Source organism: Anopheles arabiensis, chromosome 3 (genome assembly GCF_016920715.1).
Source record: "Anopheles arabiensis isolate DONGOLA chromosome 3, AaraD3, whole genome shotgun sequence".
Lineage (NCBI taxonomy): Eukaryota > Metazoa > Arthropoda > Insecta > Diptera > Culicidae > Anopheles > Anopheles arabiensis.
In genome coordinates this window covers 2,637,300-2,651,688 of record NC_053518.1, presented here as the reverse complement: position 1 = coordinate 2,651,688, position 14,389 = coordinate 2,637,300, and the positions used below count along the sequence as shown (strand labels likewise).

The following is a 14,389-nucleotide window of genomic DNA, read 5'->3' as shown; positions in this document are numbered from 1 at the left end:
AACAATGATGATGGCCAGATTTTTGGCAGACCGTACACACTCAGGCCCGGCTCACAGGGGCTGTACGCATAAAAACTTCATCAAAAGCAGCCTCACGCTCACAATGCGCCCAGACTAGATCACCGGCCGTATACGGCCGCGAAGCGCACGAGTGAAAGAAAGAAGCAGGAGCTGGAAAGGAACGGCATTAGGCGCGTTTTAGGTCAATCAACAAAACGATTTCTTCGTGTCTGCTCCATTCTTTCGCCTGGGAGAGAACGTACCGCGCGCGCGCGCTCGTCCCCATGCAGGGAAAGGAGCACACACGCCGCAGACCGACCTGCTGCCGGAACGGCACACGAAAGTCACTGCGGCGCGGTTTTATGAGCGCACGAATGATGGAACATCCAGCCAAGCTCTGGCTGACCCATCTAGGAGGGCTCGTAGGCCCTCTCGCACCACCAGGACTGTTTGTTGGCGTCCCATCAAAAACCGCCCGGCTTTGGTTGGTTCGTTGGTTGGTTCGTTGTGTTGCCCGGTGCAGCCCCCTCGACTCCTAGACGAAGAAGCCTTTTAATGTATCACACGGGAATAATGGCAATAGTGATGTTATTAAAATATAATTAGCTCACAATGCCAACCCATTAATCATTCTTCTGGCTGGCGTGCTCGGGTTTCGGTGAAATGAACCTCCCCGTCGCCCGACCCCTCCCCAGATGACTTCCCTCGGACGCGGTGGCGCTGTCCACGGTCCCGTTTTCTTTTATTTTTTTTCGCTTTATAATCGCCTGCTCTAAATACCACAGGCTCTCCTTTCCTTCTTGGCAGCGCGACCTCGCCCGGATAAAAATCCATTTTCACGCTCGACCTTCCCAATAATCGTGAAATGATGGGTCATGTGTATGTATGCAAGTGCAAGTAGATTCCACCATTAGTTCCAGCGCCGTTGTAGCTCCCATGCCAGGCGGAATCCTTTCTACGCTCGCTGGAACTATAATTATGTCAAAGGTGGGGAGGTCCGACTACCGTCCCCGGTGGTTCCCTGGTATGCAGGAATAAAGGCCAGAGGAGCTTATTGCCACGGGGTCCGACTCAATTGGTCGCAAGAACTTAACGCACAAAGACAGTCCAATTCAAATGGTTCGAAAAAATCGCATAAATACGCATCCACGTGTCCAACGTAGTCGAACGGATCGATTGAAACAAAGAAAGCACCAAAACCTTCTTCCTCCACAAACACACAAACACATTCACTTCCATCCATCTCGCGATATCGTGAAAGAGGTTTTACGATCGCTCATCAGCTTCCCCTAATTGAGCGACGTCAGCAACTGTCCCCCCAATTAAAGATTGCCTCGAATATGGCGCACAAAACCCCCGCCCCGGAGCCGGCCGGGGGCATATACAGCGGTGGTTGGGCCGTTCCGTACCGTTTGCCGCATTCCTCTCCGTCACGAATCGCGATCGCTTTGGAATTTCTCGCACGCTGAGAACACACACACACACACACAAACGCGATCGGGCGCGCGCGCACACACGCCCGTCTCGAACCCGCAGTTCCGTGATCGGGATTTTGCACAAAACGGTTCGCTTTCTGTGCGAAACAGTTTTCGCCCATTTTGCCTTCTTCTCGCACAGAACGAATAGCGAGGGGGTTGGTGGCATAATCCTCCTGGACGCACGGGCGCAGCGAACGTTCGTGCGCTTATAAATTTGCCCTTCCCGGCAGGGGTCAACCGAGTGAGGAGTCGCATCGACATGTCAAAATTCTCATTTAAATCAGTGAACACCTTTCGCTAAAAATTCCCGAACCCCGTCGTAAGTCGTTAAAAAGCTTAGACAAAAGGAGGGAGGGGCGGGGGAGGCCTCCACCACTGGACTGGCAAAAATGGAAAAGGATGCAAATGATCGATGCGTCATCGAACGGGCAGGAAAACTGAGCAGCCGCTCTGTCCCACCGGGCTTCGAAATAATGCTGTCAAAGGGGAGGGGACAGAGGGGAAAGCATAGAACCAGCAAGGGAAAGTCAGGCGACACATTGCAGAACGCCAGAACGGGGGTTAGAACCAGAATTGGGACGTGAAATTAAAAAAGAAGCTCCCTTTCTCGCACAATCTTTCTTCTAGCAAAGAATGAACTTCCCTGTCAAACAAGCAAGAGAGAGAGAGAGAGAGACAGAAACAGAGAGAGAGAAAAACTGGTTCGAGGCGACGGGTTTTGGGGTTGAGTCACCCGGTGAAGGAAGGGAAGGAAATAAAACGTAAATTTACTGTCCAGATAACTGCTCGCACAGCCTCCAACGATTTAATGAGCGAATGAACTAATCGAGGGAGAAGGCGCAAGCTGGGAACCATGTGGGAGAGGATCGGGGGGAGTCGGCGGGTATGCTGAAGGCCACTGCTGATAGAGAGACCCCCTTGGATTGACGGGAAGTGAGCGCACCAAAGTGAGGGACCAAAAACAACGCCAACAACGGCCTTCTCCCCCTGCCAATCTCGGCCCAACGGTCGTCCGTCAACCACGCGGTGTCCCGCGGTTGCGCAAAATTTGCGTCGAAGCTGACGAACGTGCGAGGGACCCAGGCGAGCGTTCCTGTGGAATATATTGATTTAATTAGAATACGCGTGGAGCGTTCATTACGATATTTTTTCCATTAATTATAACATTTATGCGTTTCTGCGGTTTGCCGTTGCCCGACTTTTGCCCTTCTGCTGCTGCTATCGACATTCTTTTGATTCGATTCGCAGCTGCTTGCCGTGGATACGTAAATTCGTTTTTTCCCCCAAGTGGCCCCCGGATGATCTGGCCCCATTCTGCAGTAGAGGGTGGTACGATTGCCCTTAAAGCATCCACATGCCTCCTCTCTGCGCGGAAGTAACGGGCTGGAGCGTCTTTGTAGCGTCTGGTCAATAGCAAGGCGCATAAGCACATTACAAAAGTGAGACAAAGGTTGCGACCTTTGAATCTGTGGTCATTCGTGCACACACACACACACACACACATGTACCGTCTGGCGATCGGTTTCAGTTCACTTCCTAGTAGGCCGATTTTCCGCATGAAATACCTGATCCGAAGCGATCGGTTGTGTGAAACTAAAACATTCCTCCCAACCCAACCCCACGATCGGTCTTTGTATGTGTGTGTTAGTCGACCTGTTTTCCCGGTGAAATTGCATATGTGTGTGTGTGTGTATGCAGGAAGTTGGCTTAGGCCAACCCAGCCCCGTTCCAAGCACCGAAATAGCCCCCGATCGGCCCTCTCGGCCACAAGCACACAAGTGTAGTCGGTGCAGGTTTCGAGATTAATTGATTTACCACAAGATTTAGATAACCGTTTTAATTACAATTAGATAAGGCTTCGATCGTTGGCCGTTGAGAGGCGTATTACTGGCGACCCCTCGGCTTCGCTGGGCTGCTGCTCCGTGGAAAAGCCAATTCGAACCGACCCGAATAGTAGACGAGATGTGTTCATGTGGCCTCCATCCCTCCCCCCTCCCCCTGCCTGGGCTGTGTGTATCTCCATCTCGGCCCGAGCGTCGAAAATGTCAACTCGAGCTGTCGTCTCCGCTGTCGGTCTAGCGAGGGAAAAGCGAGCTTCCGCAGCATCTCTCCATCGGCACCCGTGGCGTGGAGCGCGTGGATTTCACTGTTCCAGAATGGGGCACTCCCATGCCGAAAGCGATCTCGCTCCTCAGCTCCAAGCTTCAGCAGCGCTTCCAGCGTGCAACCCGATGGGGATCGTGTTTATTTGTGACTTTCGTAAAATATTCTCTTTTCGATCAGGAGAACAGCGAAAGAGAGACAGAGAAAGAGATAGAAAGGGAAAGAGAGAATACCGCGGCTGTCTATAGCAACGGCAGCAGCAGCAACACAACCACCAAACGTAGCAACAGGGCCGGCCGGTGGCGGACGTTCTTGATTATCCTTTCGTTATGTCTTTCCCCCTTCTTTCTATTTCTTGCGCTTGACTTTTCTTCTTTTTTTTGTATTTGTGCCCTCCCGTGCTTCGATCTGTCTATTGAATTGCCTTATTTCTTCTACTGCCACTTTGTGTGTGTGTGTGTTTTTTTTTTTTTGCACTCCACTACGTTTTCCCTTCGCCGTTCGCGGCAGAAGCGCGTCAGTATCTACATAATACGTGAACGCGAATATATACATAAATTTATTTGGATTGCAAATGAATACTGAAAAAGATTGTCGAATGATAACAAACCGGCGCGTCGTCGGTTCGATCGCCCGTCCGGGACCTAACTCGATGCAGGCCTCGGGTCGACTGCTCGGGGCCCACCTTCTTGTTTTTTTTTGTTCATTCATGCTGCTGCTGCTGCTGCTGCTGCTGCTGTACAACCATTTAAATAGCTGCGGCTGCAATGGGCCCACGGAAACCGTCAGGGAAATTGCCCTCCAGCACTCGACTGGCAATTCCGGAGGGTGTAGCATTGAAGGGAATGAAATTGTTACACCGCAAAAGTGTCATCAGTGTGCAGAAGCAGTAGAAGGAGCAGCAGCAGCAGCAGCCAGTAACAGTACCGACACATGTTAGCCTGTGTGTGGGGGCTCATGCTGCGGGGCCGATGAGAAGCGAACTTATCTAAAGCTATTGGAAAAGGGTGAAGAACCGATCACGCAGTGGGTGGATTAAAGCACTAGTTAACGCAGCTGGGCGTGGGAGGAAAACAAATATATCGTACCGAACGGTACCCGGTGGAAATAAAACGGTATAGTTCGCATCCCAGCTTGAAATTGGGTCGCTGTGTGTATGTGCGAGTGAAACAATCCCAATCCCCGGTTTTGGTAAATTGAAGAATCATTAAACAGAAAATTGTAAAATAAAAATAACTGATAAACTATTTGCATCTCAAACTCTGCTCCGCGGCCTCTGAACGCCCATCGAGGGAAGGGAGCCATTGCCATTGATCCTGCCGTCTTATTTGCATTCCACAGCAGCATACCATCCCGCCCGTGCACCCTTCGACACGGTGCAAATTCGAACGTTGCAATACATTCAACTTACGCGCTCGCGCGCATCGATTACATAGTTTTCGCCGGTTTGCTACATAAAAATTCAATTAAAGCCCCTAACCGTGGGGCGGCCCTCCTTCGCGGAAGCTTCCCCGGAGGTCCGAGCCGGAGACAAACTACTAACGCGCAAAAGTCGTGCCTCGCGCCCGCCATCGCGGAGAACAAAGAGTGAGAAATATGAACCACCCAATTCCCCCTAAACCCCCCTTTTTGCTGAACGTGTCCTCTCCCGAACGTAGGTCACAAGATGCGAAATACACCTAGCCCCGATCGTCGTCGAAATCGTTAGCAGGGGATGCAAAAACGCATCGCCGCCGCTCCGGGCTGCGGGACTGCTTTCACACAATCACACTCGAATTGCTTGCCAACCCTGCTAAACGTGGCTGCGAGGTCTTGTCGTTTCGTCACCCGGGCGCGGGTCCACCAGCCCCCCCTTTACGGTGTCGTCACCCGGGCACGAGGAAAAGGATCGCGCGCTGCAGATAACGTGTCGAGATCGCACAAGATCGTGTTAGCCCTCCAGCAGAAGCGGCACACACACACTGAATTCAACTCAGTACGTGGAGTGGCTCTCCAACCACGTTCGATCCTCGCCACTTTGCTCGCAAATTGATTTATGATCCCATCGTATTAATCTTCACTTCGAATTTAAATGATAAAACCCATGCACCTGATTTGATTAAAACCATCCGATAGCAGTGTTTTGTTCGCTGCGAAACGCGATACACAAAACACCCCATGCCGGATTGCTCCGGGGGCGCACACTGTGTCTCGGTTCACGTTCGGGTTGAAAAATGCGGCAGCACCCCCAAAAACAGTGCTCCAAAACGTGCCGTTGTCACACGGCTGGACAGCGCTAGCTGTGCTTTGGAGAGCGATCGCACACGAGAAAAATCACACGTCCAAAAGCAAAACATGGCTCTGCTGCACCGCACCAACCGCGTGGGGAGGGAGGGGGGGAGAAAGGATGCCTTTGCCCGCGTCCACATATGATTCACTGTCGCGTCCGCGCGTCCGATCACTATCCGGTCCAGAAAACCCGATCGCCCGGATCGGATAATACGCGGTAGCGCGACGCGCATCGCACCGAACGCATCTTTCAGAAAATCATTAAAAATAAAGGATGAAGGCTCATTTCTCTTCTCCGCCGGCTGAGCCATATTGGGGTGAGTGTCTGCGAGTGCGTGCGTGTGTGTGGTTGAGTGTTTTTTGTGTGTGCATTTGCTTCTACATCCCGTGGCCGTGCCTTTTCTTTTAGCAAGCACCTTTTTTTTTGGGGGGGAGAGAGGATGATTTTCTTCTCGTTTCATCATCTCATTCGTATTTTGGCCGTTCTTTTTTTTTGGCAGTTGTTGTTAGTCGATTCGCTTCCTCTGGCCACTGGGACGCCGTGCGCCGAAGAGGAAAAAATATATTTTAGAGATAATAATGAAAATATGTGAGCAGCAGTGCGAGTCACAGGCAGACAGAGTCGTCTTAAAATTGGCTGCTGCTACTTTCCGCCGCGTCATCGCGTATGGCGTCCCTTGCCGCGACCGCGGGAGCGCGTTAAATCAAGACGCCAGGAAGGACATCAACGCTTGGTTTGAAGTTTGAAGCGCTGGCCCGTACGAAAATCCCAGCGTCCCAGGGCTTGCACTTGGAGTGCAGCGCAGTCATAAAAGATAACAGCCGGGGATAAGACAAGAAAACACGAATTACGAATATGGGTATTTTATGTGACTCTCCATCTTCATCTCTGCGCGGTGCGCTGGTGCAACAGGCACTGGCCCCTGTTTCTCACACACAAAGCTCCCCAAACCGTGCCCGATTTCCATGCTGAGACTGAGACGGGAAGGGGGTCCAGTTGCAGAAACACCAATTGGGCATTACTCTTTTTCACCCGTAGCGGTGGTGCCTCGTGGTCGTGTTCGCTCTCATCGCAAAATATGGTTCCACATTTATTTCTTTTTTTTTTTTGCAAAAAAAGCTTTTTTGTAAGAGCTCAGCCTGCATCGCTGCTTTTACTTTCGCCTTTCTCCAAACGGCTCGTTAAGGACATTTGCGAAGGATTAATTTTATTGACTACTGTGGCGGTTTCAAACCCACATTCGCCACCATAATCGTAACGGTTAGATCTTAACCACCGGCCACGGTGAATGGGGGCCACACAGCACACGGACCACCACCACTGTCACAACAAGGCACCCCAGCCCAGAGTCCGGCCACGCACTCTGCCCAAAGAAGACGATACGTTTCCCATTAGTTCAAAGATCAGCCACTCATTACCGTATAAATAGTCGAAAATTGTTCATTTACCATTTACCTCGCTTCGTTCGCTAATGTGCCCTCCTCCCCTGCTGGCTTGTGGTTTCGATTTTGTGCCACCGCTAAAGGCTGGAGTGAGTCGTGGAATCGTGGGTGAAATAAAACGAAATCACTTCAAAACCCGACCGGCCATCGAGCATCGGCGATCGATCGATCGAGTGAGGTGAAATCCATTTCAGTTCCACCAGCGCTCACGCTGCGCACCCGGGGCGGCGCCCAGGCGTCGGAGGCAGGGCATGGCTGGAAAGTTGCAACTTGCGCTCATCTAGCGCGCACTAGATGCGCCCATCGGACGCATGCGGGACCGATTTCACGGACGGTTCCATGGAATAATTATTATTAATTTAATTCCACATTAGGCTGCTCCCGAAACCCCCCGGGTGCGGGGGGTGGAGATGGTACGGGGCCGGTAATGGCCGAAGAGGAACTGGTCGAAGATCAAAGGCAACATGCCGCAGCTGGGTTGTACGGGAAGCATGATCGATCCTTCGTCTAAAGGCATGGTTGCGTCGGTTGCGCCAATTGCGCCACGTTTGCGATAATCAATGGAAACACGTGTACACTGGCCCCGCGCTTAGAATTAATGATGCTTGAACCCACACACACACACACACACACACACATTCGGTCCATTACCGAGGGCATGGTAGAAGGGCAATGGGCATTGGGATTTGGGTTTGTTTCAACAGTCGGCATTCTAACCTATCGTTTCGTTCTTCCCGCTTTTCTCTTCCTTTCGGACGCATTTCGACCGTCTGCGATGCCGCGTTTTGGTAATTACAGGTATCGGCTACCGATCCGGACTGCGGCGTTAACGCAATGGTGAACTACACCCTCGGCGAGGGCTACAAGAAGAACGCGGAGTTCGAGATCCGCCCGAGCACGGGCGAGGTGTGCATCGCCAGCGAGCTGGACTACGAGACGCGCAATTCCTACGAGTTTCCCATCATTGCGACCGACCGAGGTATGTGACAGCTCGGTTGGGACCGTTTCGCCGCAGTTCAGCAGGACAACCTGCTGCTGGGCTTTCCTGCATGGCCTGTACTAACATCGACATTTTTTCCCCCGCTCTTTTGTTTCGCCACAGGAGGCCTCAGTACGACCGCCATGGTGAAGATCCAGCTGACGGATGTGAACGACAATCGGCCAACTTTTTACCCGCGCGAGTACAACGTGTCACTGCGCGAGTCGATGCCGACCAACTCGCTGCTCTCCACGCCGGTCGTGGTGGTCGTGGCGACCGATTCCGACTCGGGCAGCTTCGGCACGATCAGCTACCGCATTGTGGCCGGCAACGAGGCCGGCATCTTCCGCATGGACCGACTGACGGGTGAAATCTTTGTGACGCGCCCAAACATGCTGTCCAGCCGGACGCAGCCCTACCACCGGCTGAACATCTCCGCCAGCGACGGCGGTGGTCTTCGGTCGACGCATGACGCGGAGGTGTTCATTAGCGTGATCGATGCCACGCAGCGGCCGCCAATCTTTGACAAGCCTCGCTATACGTACTACGTGAAGGAAGATGTGAAGCGAAACACGGTTGTCGGAACGGTATCGGCAACGAGCAGCAACTCAGGTAAGTGAGCGGGACGTGTTGTTTGTTGTTTGAAAGTCAGATCATTAATAGAAGAATGTGTGGTGATACCCATTACAATGTCTGTAGGAAACCGTGGATCGTTACGATACTTCATCTATTCCGGCGATCCGGATGGGTTCTTCGCGATCGATCCGGTGTCGGGAAACATACGCGTTGCCAATGCGCTGGATCACGAAACAAAGCCGCAGGTGCTGCTCAACATTCAAGCGACGAGTGGCGATCCACCGGCCTACGGTCACACCCAGGTCAACATCGACATCGAGGACGTGAACGACAATCCACCCGAGTTTGAGTCGAACACGGTGCGCATTTCCGTGCCGGAAAATGTGGAGATCGGCTCGCCGCTGTACGAGGCTAACGCGCAGGACAAAGACTCGGGCATGAGTGGTGTGATAACGTACATGCTGGCGGGCCAGGGCAATACGCTGAGCGGTGCCCGGTCCAGCCTGTTCAGCATGGACAGCCGCAGCGGACATTTGACCTTGGCTCGACCGCTAGACTACGAGTCGATGCAGCGCCACACGCTGGTTGTCACGGCATCTGACTCCGGTACGCCGTCGCTGTCCACCAATCTGACCATTCTGGTGGAGGTGCAGGATGTGAACGATAATGCTCCCATTTTCGAGAAGAACGAGTATGCCATCTCGGTCATCGAGTCAACTCCGAGCAATTCACAGGTGAGTGCAAACAGGCTGGGTGTTCTGATGGATGACTTACGATGACTTACATTGCCGCTGCTTCCTTTCCCATGTTACAGATACTACAAGTCAGCGCGACAGACGCTGACACGGGCAACAATGCCCGACTGACGTACAAAATCCTCGGCGAAGATCATCAGCGTACCGGGAAGTCGACGCAACCGGCGTCGCCCGACGAACCGGTGGCGGAGATATTCGGCATCTTTCCGAACAGCGGCTGGATCTATCTGCGCACCAAGCTCGACCGGGAGGTGAAGGAGCGCTACAACATCACTGTGATAGTGAGCGATAACGGTGTGCCGACACTGACGGCCACGGCACATGTGATCGTCACGATACTGGACGCCAACGACAACAGTCCCATCTTTGCGAAGAGTCTGTACGAGTTCGAAATCGAGGAAAACATGCGCCGCGGTGCTATGATTGGTACCGTGTCGGCTTCGGACTCCGATGCGGGCATCAATGCGGTCGTGCGGTACAGTCTCATACCGAGTAATACGAGCTTCCAGATTAACCCTGTCTCAGGTAAGCTCTTGGATGGGTGATGGTCTCTTACATACCTCTAACTGGCTGTGTATTGCATTCTAGGTGAGATAACTACGCGTGATTCGCTGGACCGCGAAACGAAAGCCTCCTACGATCTGGTGGTTGAAGCACGCGATCAAGGCACGCCCTACCGGAGCTCACGAGTATCGGTCAAGGTACAGATTCTGGACGTCAATGATAATGCGCCGGATATCGTCGACCCGCAAGAGGATGTTGTGAGTGTGCGCGAGGAACAACCGATCGGGACGGAGGTGGTAAAGGTGCGAGCGATCGATCGAGACCACGGGCAGAACGCTTCCATCAGCTACTCCATCCTCAAGGGTCGTGATTCCGACGGGTACGGTATGTTCTCGATCGATCCGATGAGTGGGGTAATTCGCACGAAAACATCGCTGGACCACGAGGAGAAGACAATCTATCGGTTGGCAGTGGCCGCCACAGACAATGGAAAACCTCCGAAGCAGACCGTCCGTTTGCTGAGGATAGAGGTGCTGGATCTGAACGATAACCGGCCTACGTTTACCAGTTCCAGTCTAGTGTTTAGGGTAAGTTGGGATTGATTTTCTGTGGTTGAAGTGTTGGTAACATTTCATTTCCCTATCCGCTACAGCTACGAGAAGATGTCGGCGTTGGACATATCATCGGGTCAATCAGTGGCAATGAGCAATCGGATGCGGAAAACTTCATCTCGAGCAGTAGCGATCTGCACATTACCTACACCCTCACCCCACTGACGAACGATATCACCGAGGGTGCGTTTGATATCGATCGCAACTCGGGCAAGCTGGTAGTCGCTAGACAGCTGGACCGTGAACAGCAGAGCGAATATCGCATGGAGATTCGCGCGCTGGACACGAGCGCCAGCAACAATCCGCAGAGTTCCGCCGTCACAGTGAAGATCGAGATAGCGGACGTGAACGACAACCCACCGAAATGGCCCAGCGATCCGATCAACGTGTACGTCTCGGAGGACACCCCGGTCGGCGCGATCGTGTACAACTTTACCGTGCAGGACAACGACACCGGCACGAATGCGGAAATTAAGTACAACCTCTCGAAGCCGGCCCATCTCGCGCAGAAGGAATATTTCGCGATCGATTCGCTGACCGGATCGCTGACGCTGCTCGCCCCGCTCGACCACGAAGACACGCAAGAGTTCCTGCTGATCGTGCAGGCCACCGACCAATCGTCGAACGTTACCGAGCGGCTAACGACTTCCGCCACGGCACGCATCATGGTTACGGACGTGAACGACAACTCGCCCAAGTTTGTGATCCCGCAGGCAGCCGACGGTGTGGTGTACATTAGCGACTCGCTGGAAATCGACCAGGTCGTGTCGCACGTGGTGGCCATCGATCCGGACAGTGGGGAGAACGGGCACATCGCGTACACCTTCGTCGGGGGCAACGAAGACGAGCGGTTCACGATCGACTCCAGCACCGGCGTGATTCGGTTGGCCAAACCGTTCAGCAGCAACTTCATCATGGACAGCGGTAAGCGTAACTCCGTCAGCGGGAAGTACCAGCTAGTGATATCGGCCAGCGATCACGGGTCGCCCCGACCGCGCGAAGCCAAGATGACGCTGCAGGTGGTCATCCAGAATATGACCAACAATCCGCCCCGCTTCGTCGAACCGGTGTATCACGTGAACATTACGGAAAACGTGCCGAGCGGCAGCTTTGTGGTGCGCGTGTCGGCCAGATCCCACTCGGACGGTGGCTCCGGGGCTGGGCTCAATCTTACGTACGAAATACCGAAGGGTGTCGGTGAGGACCACTTTGCGGTGGATTCGGTACGGGGCATCGTCACGACGCGGGGGACCTTCGATCGGGAATCCAAGGACCTGTACACGATTCCGATCTACGTGACGGAGGGCGGACGGTTCAAGAAACCGTCATCTTCCGCAGCGTCCAGCCAGGATATGGCCCAGTTCGATGTAGCCACGCTCGTTGTACGCGTCACCGACGTCAATGACCATGCGCCCGAGTTCGTGCAGGGCTCCTGCTATCCTCTAGCGGTGCCGGAGAACAGCGAGCTCTCGGTGATTCACACTGTCGTTGCGACCGATGCGGACGACGGGCTGAACGGTGAAATAACATACAGTATTTCGGGTAAGTCAGGCAGCTTTACCCTCCATCTTGTGTGCAATATGACATGTTTTCTTGTTGTTTTTTTCACATTTCTCGCAGGTGGAAACATGGGCAACAAGTTCAGCATCGACCTACACACCGGTGCGTTGACGGCTCGGCCACTCGATCGGGAAGTGCACGCGAGGTACGTGCTGCAAATCACCGCACAAGATCGTGGCTCGCCCGTATCCCACCAGGGGCACTGCAACATCACTATCCGCGTGGAGGATGAAAACGACAACGATCCCAAGTTCGAGCTGCAGAAGTACATCGCGACGATCGACGAGGATGCGCAGATCGGTACGACGGTGCTCACGGTGAAGGCCATCGATGCGGACGTGGGCATTAACGCTCGCATCGTCTACTCGCTGGCCAACGTGACCGAGTGGTTGTTCGACATCGACAGCAAAACGGGCGTCATCACTACAGCTGGGTAAGTGTCTGCGGTCCGTTGTTTGCCAACAAAAAAGGTCCACAAATTAATCCCAAACGTTTTCACACCATAGGCTTTTCGATCGCGAACGGCAAAACGTGTACAACTTCATGGTGGTGGCGATGGATGGTGGTCGCTACAATGCGCGCTCGCAAAACGTGCCCGTGCAGGTGATCATAGCGGACGTGAACGACAACAAACCCGTGTTTGATAAGTATCCGTTCCGGGAGCAAATCGGTGCGCTGGTGCAACCGGGCCAAACACTGCTACATATCTCGGCCTCCGACAGCGACCAGGGCAGCAACGGAGAGATCGTGTACAGCTTGAACGAAAACGCCAGCAATGGCAAGTTCCGGATCAACCCGACGACCGGCGCACTCAGCGCGACGCAAAGCCTGGCGAGCGAGAACGGCCGGCTGCTGCACATCGAGGTGACGGCGCGCGACAAGGGCAATCCGCCCCAGATTGCGACCGGGCTGATCGAGCTGCGCGTTGGAGAAGTGCAGCAGGAGCTGCCCGTGCTGCGATTCCAGAACAGCTCCTACCGCGTAACGCTGTCCGAGAATACGCCGGTCGGACAGCCGGTGCTGCAGCTGAGCGCTGTGCGCAGTGACGGCCGTCGGCAGAAGATCATCTACAGCTTCGGCTCGGGCAACGAGGATGGGACGTTCTCGATCGATGCCGTCACGGGTGACGTCCGGATTCGCAACTCGCACAATCTGGACTACGAGCGCTTCAGCCGGCTGAAGAGCGAAGGCATCGAGCTAGTGGCCGTTGCCCGCACGGATGGCACTCCCCTGCTGTACGGCTACACCTCCATCACGGTGGAGCTGCGGGACGAGAACGACAATGCGCCGCGCTTCACGCAGCAGCAGTACGCGGCCTCCGTCTGGGAGGGCAACAGCAAGGGCACGTTCGTGATCAAGGTCGGCGCGTTCGATTCGGATCAGGGAGCGAACGCACGCATCCTGTACCACATCGTCGACGGCAACCATGACAACGCGTTCATCATTGAGCCGGCATTTAGCGGCATTGTCAAGACGAACATCGTGCTCGACCGGGAGATCCGCGACAAGTACAAGCTGAAGGTGATTGCCACCGATGAAGGCGTGCCGCAGATGACGGGAACCGCCACCATCAACGTGAACGTGGTCGATGTCAACGACAACCAGCCGACCTTTCCACCGAACACCGTCATCAGTGTTAGCGAAGGTAAGTGGATGATGCACGCTGCTCGGGCGGCCTTTTCCCCCCAAGTGCCGGAATTAAACGACGCGGCCTCTGTCTGTTTTATTTATAGCGACCAGCGTCGGGACCGTGCTCACCACCATCACGGCCAACGATGTGGATACCAATCCGCCGCTGACGTACAGCTTCGCCGAGCTGAGCGATGACGACGCGACCAGCTACTTCTCCATCGATCGGTACAGTGGGAAGATCATACTGATTCGTCCCCTCGACTACGAGGATCGGCACGAGTTTCTGCTGCGATTGCTGGCCTCCGACTCGGCACATGTCGCTCGCACGACGCTCACGGTGCGTGTGGTGGACGTGAACGACAATGCCCCCGTGTTCCAGCAAATCACCTACCACGCCATGCTGTCCGGTATGTAGCCGACTTCTTGCAAGCCTGCTGACTGGTTAAAACTAGCCAGAAATGCTAATATCTTTCCCACTTC

At 54.0% G+C, this 14,389-nt stretch overlaps 1 protein-coding gene across 3 annotated transcripts in view; it reads left to right on the top strand.

Moving 5' to 3' along the window:
- Positions 1-14,389, top strand: part of LOC120905124 (protein dachsous) — an 87,417-nt gene that overhangs the window by 68,669 nt on the left and 4,359 nt on the right. For all 3 annotated transcript variants that reach the window (XM_040315883.1, XM_040315885.1, XM_040315884.1), the window contains exons 4-12: positions 8,091-8,271; positions 8,395-8,883; positions 8,971-9,581; positions 9,662-10,127; positions 10,191-10,693; positions 10,759-12,259; positions 12,338-12,710; positions 12,784-13,922; positions 14,011-14,316. In XM_040315883.1, the coding sequence (XP_040171817.1) occupies positions 8,091-8,271; positions 8,395-8,883; positions 8,971-9,581; positions 9,662-10,127; positions 10,191-10,693; positions 10,759-12,259; positions 12,338-12,710; positions 12,784-13,922; positions 14,011-14,316 (5,569 nt within the window). The remainder of the gene's footprint in view (positions 1-8,090; positions 8,272-8,394; positions 8,884-8,970; positions 9,582-9,661; positions 10,128-10,190; positions 10,694-10,758; positions 12,260-12,337; positions 12,711-12,783; positions 13,923-14,010; positions 14,317-14,389) is intronic.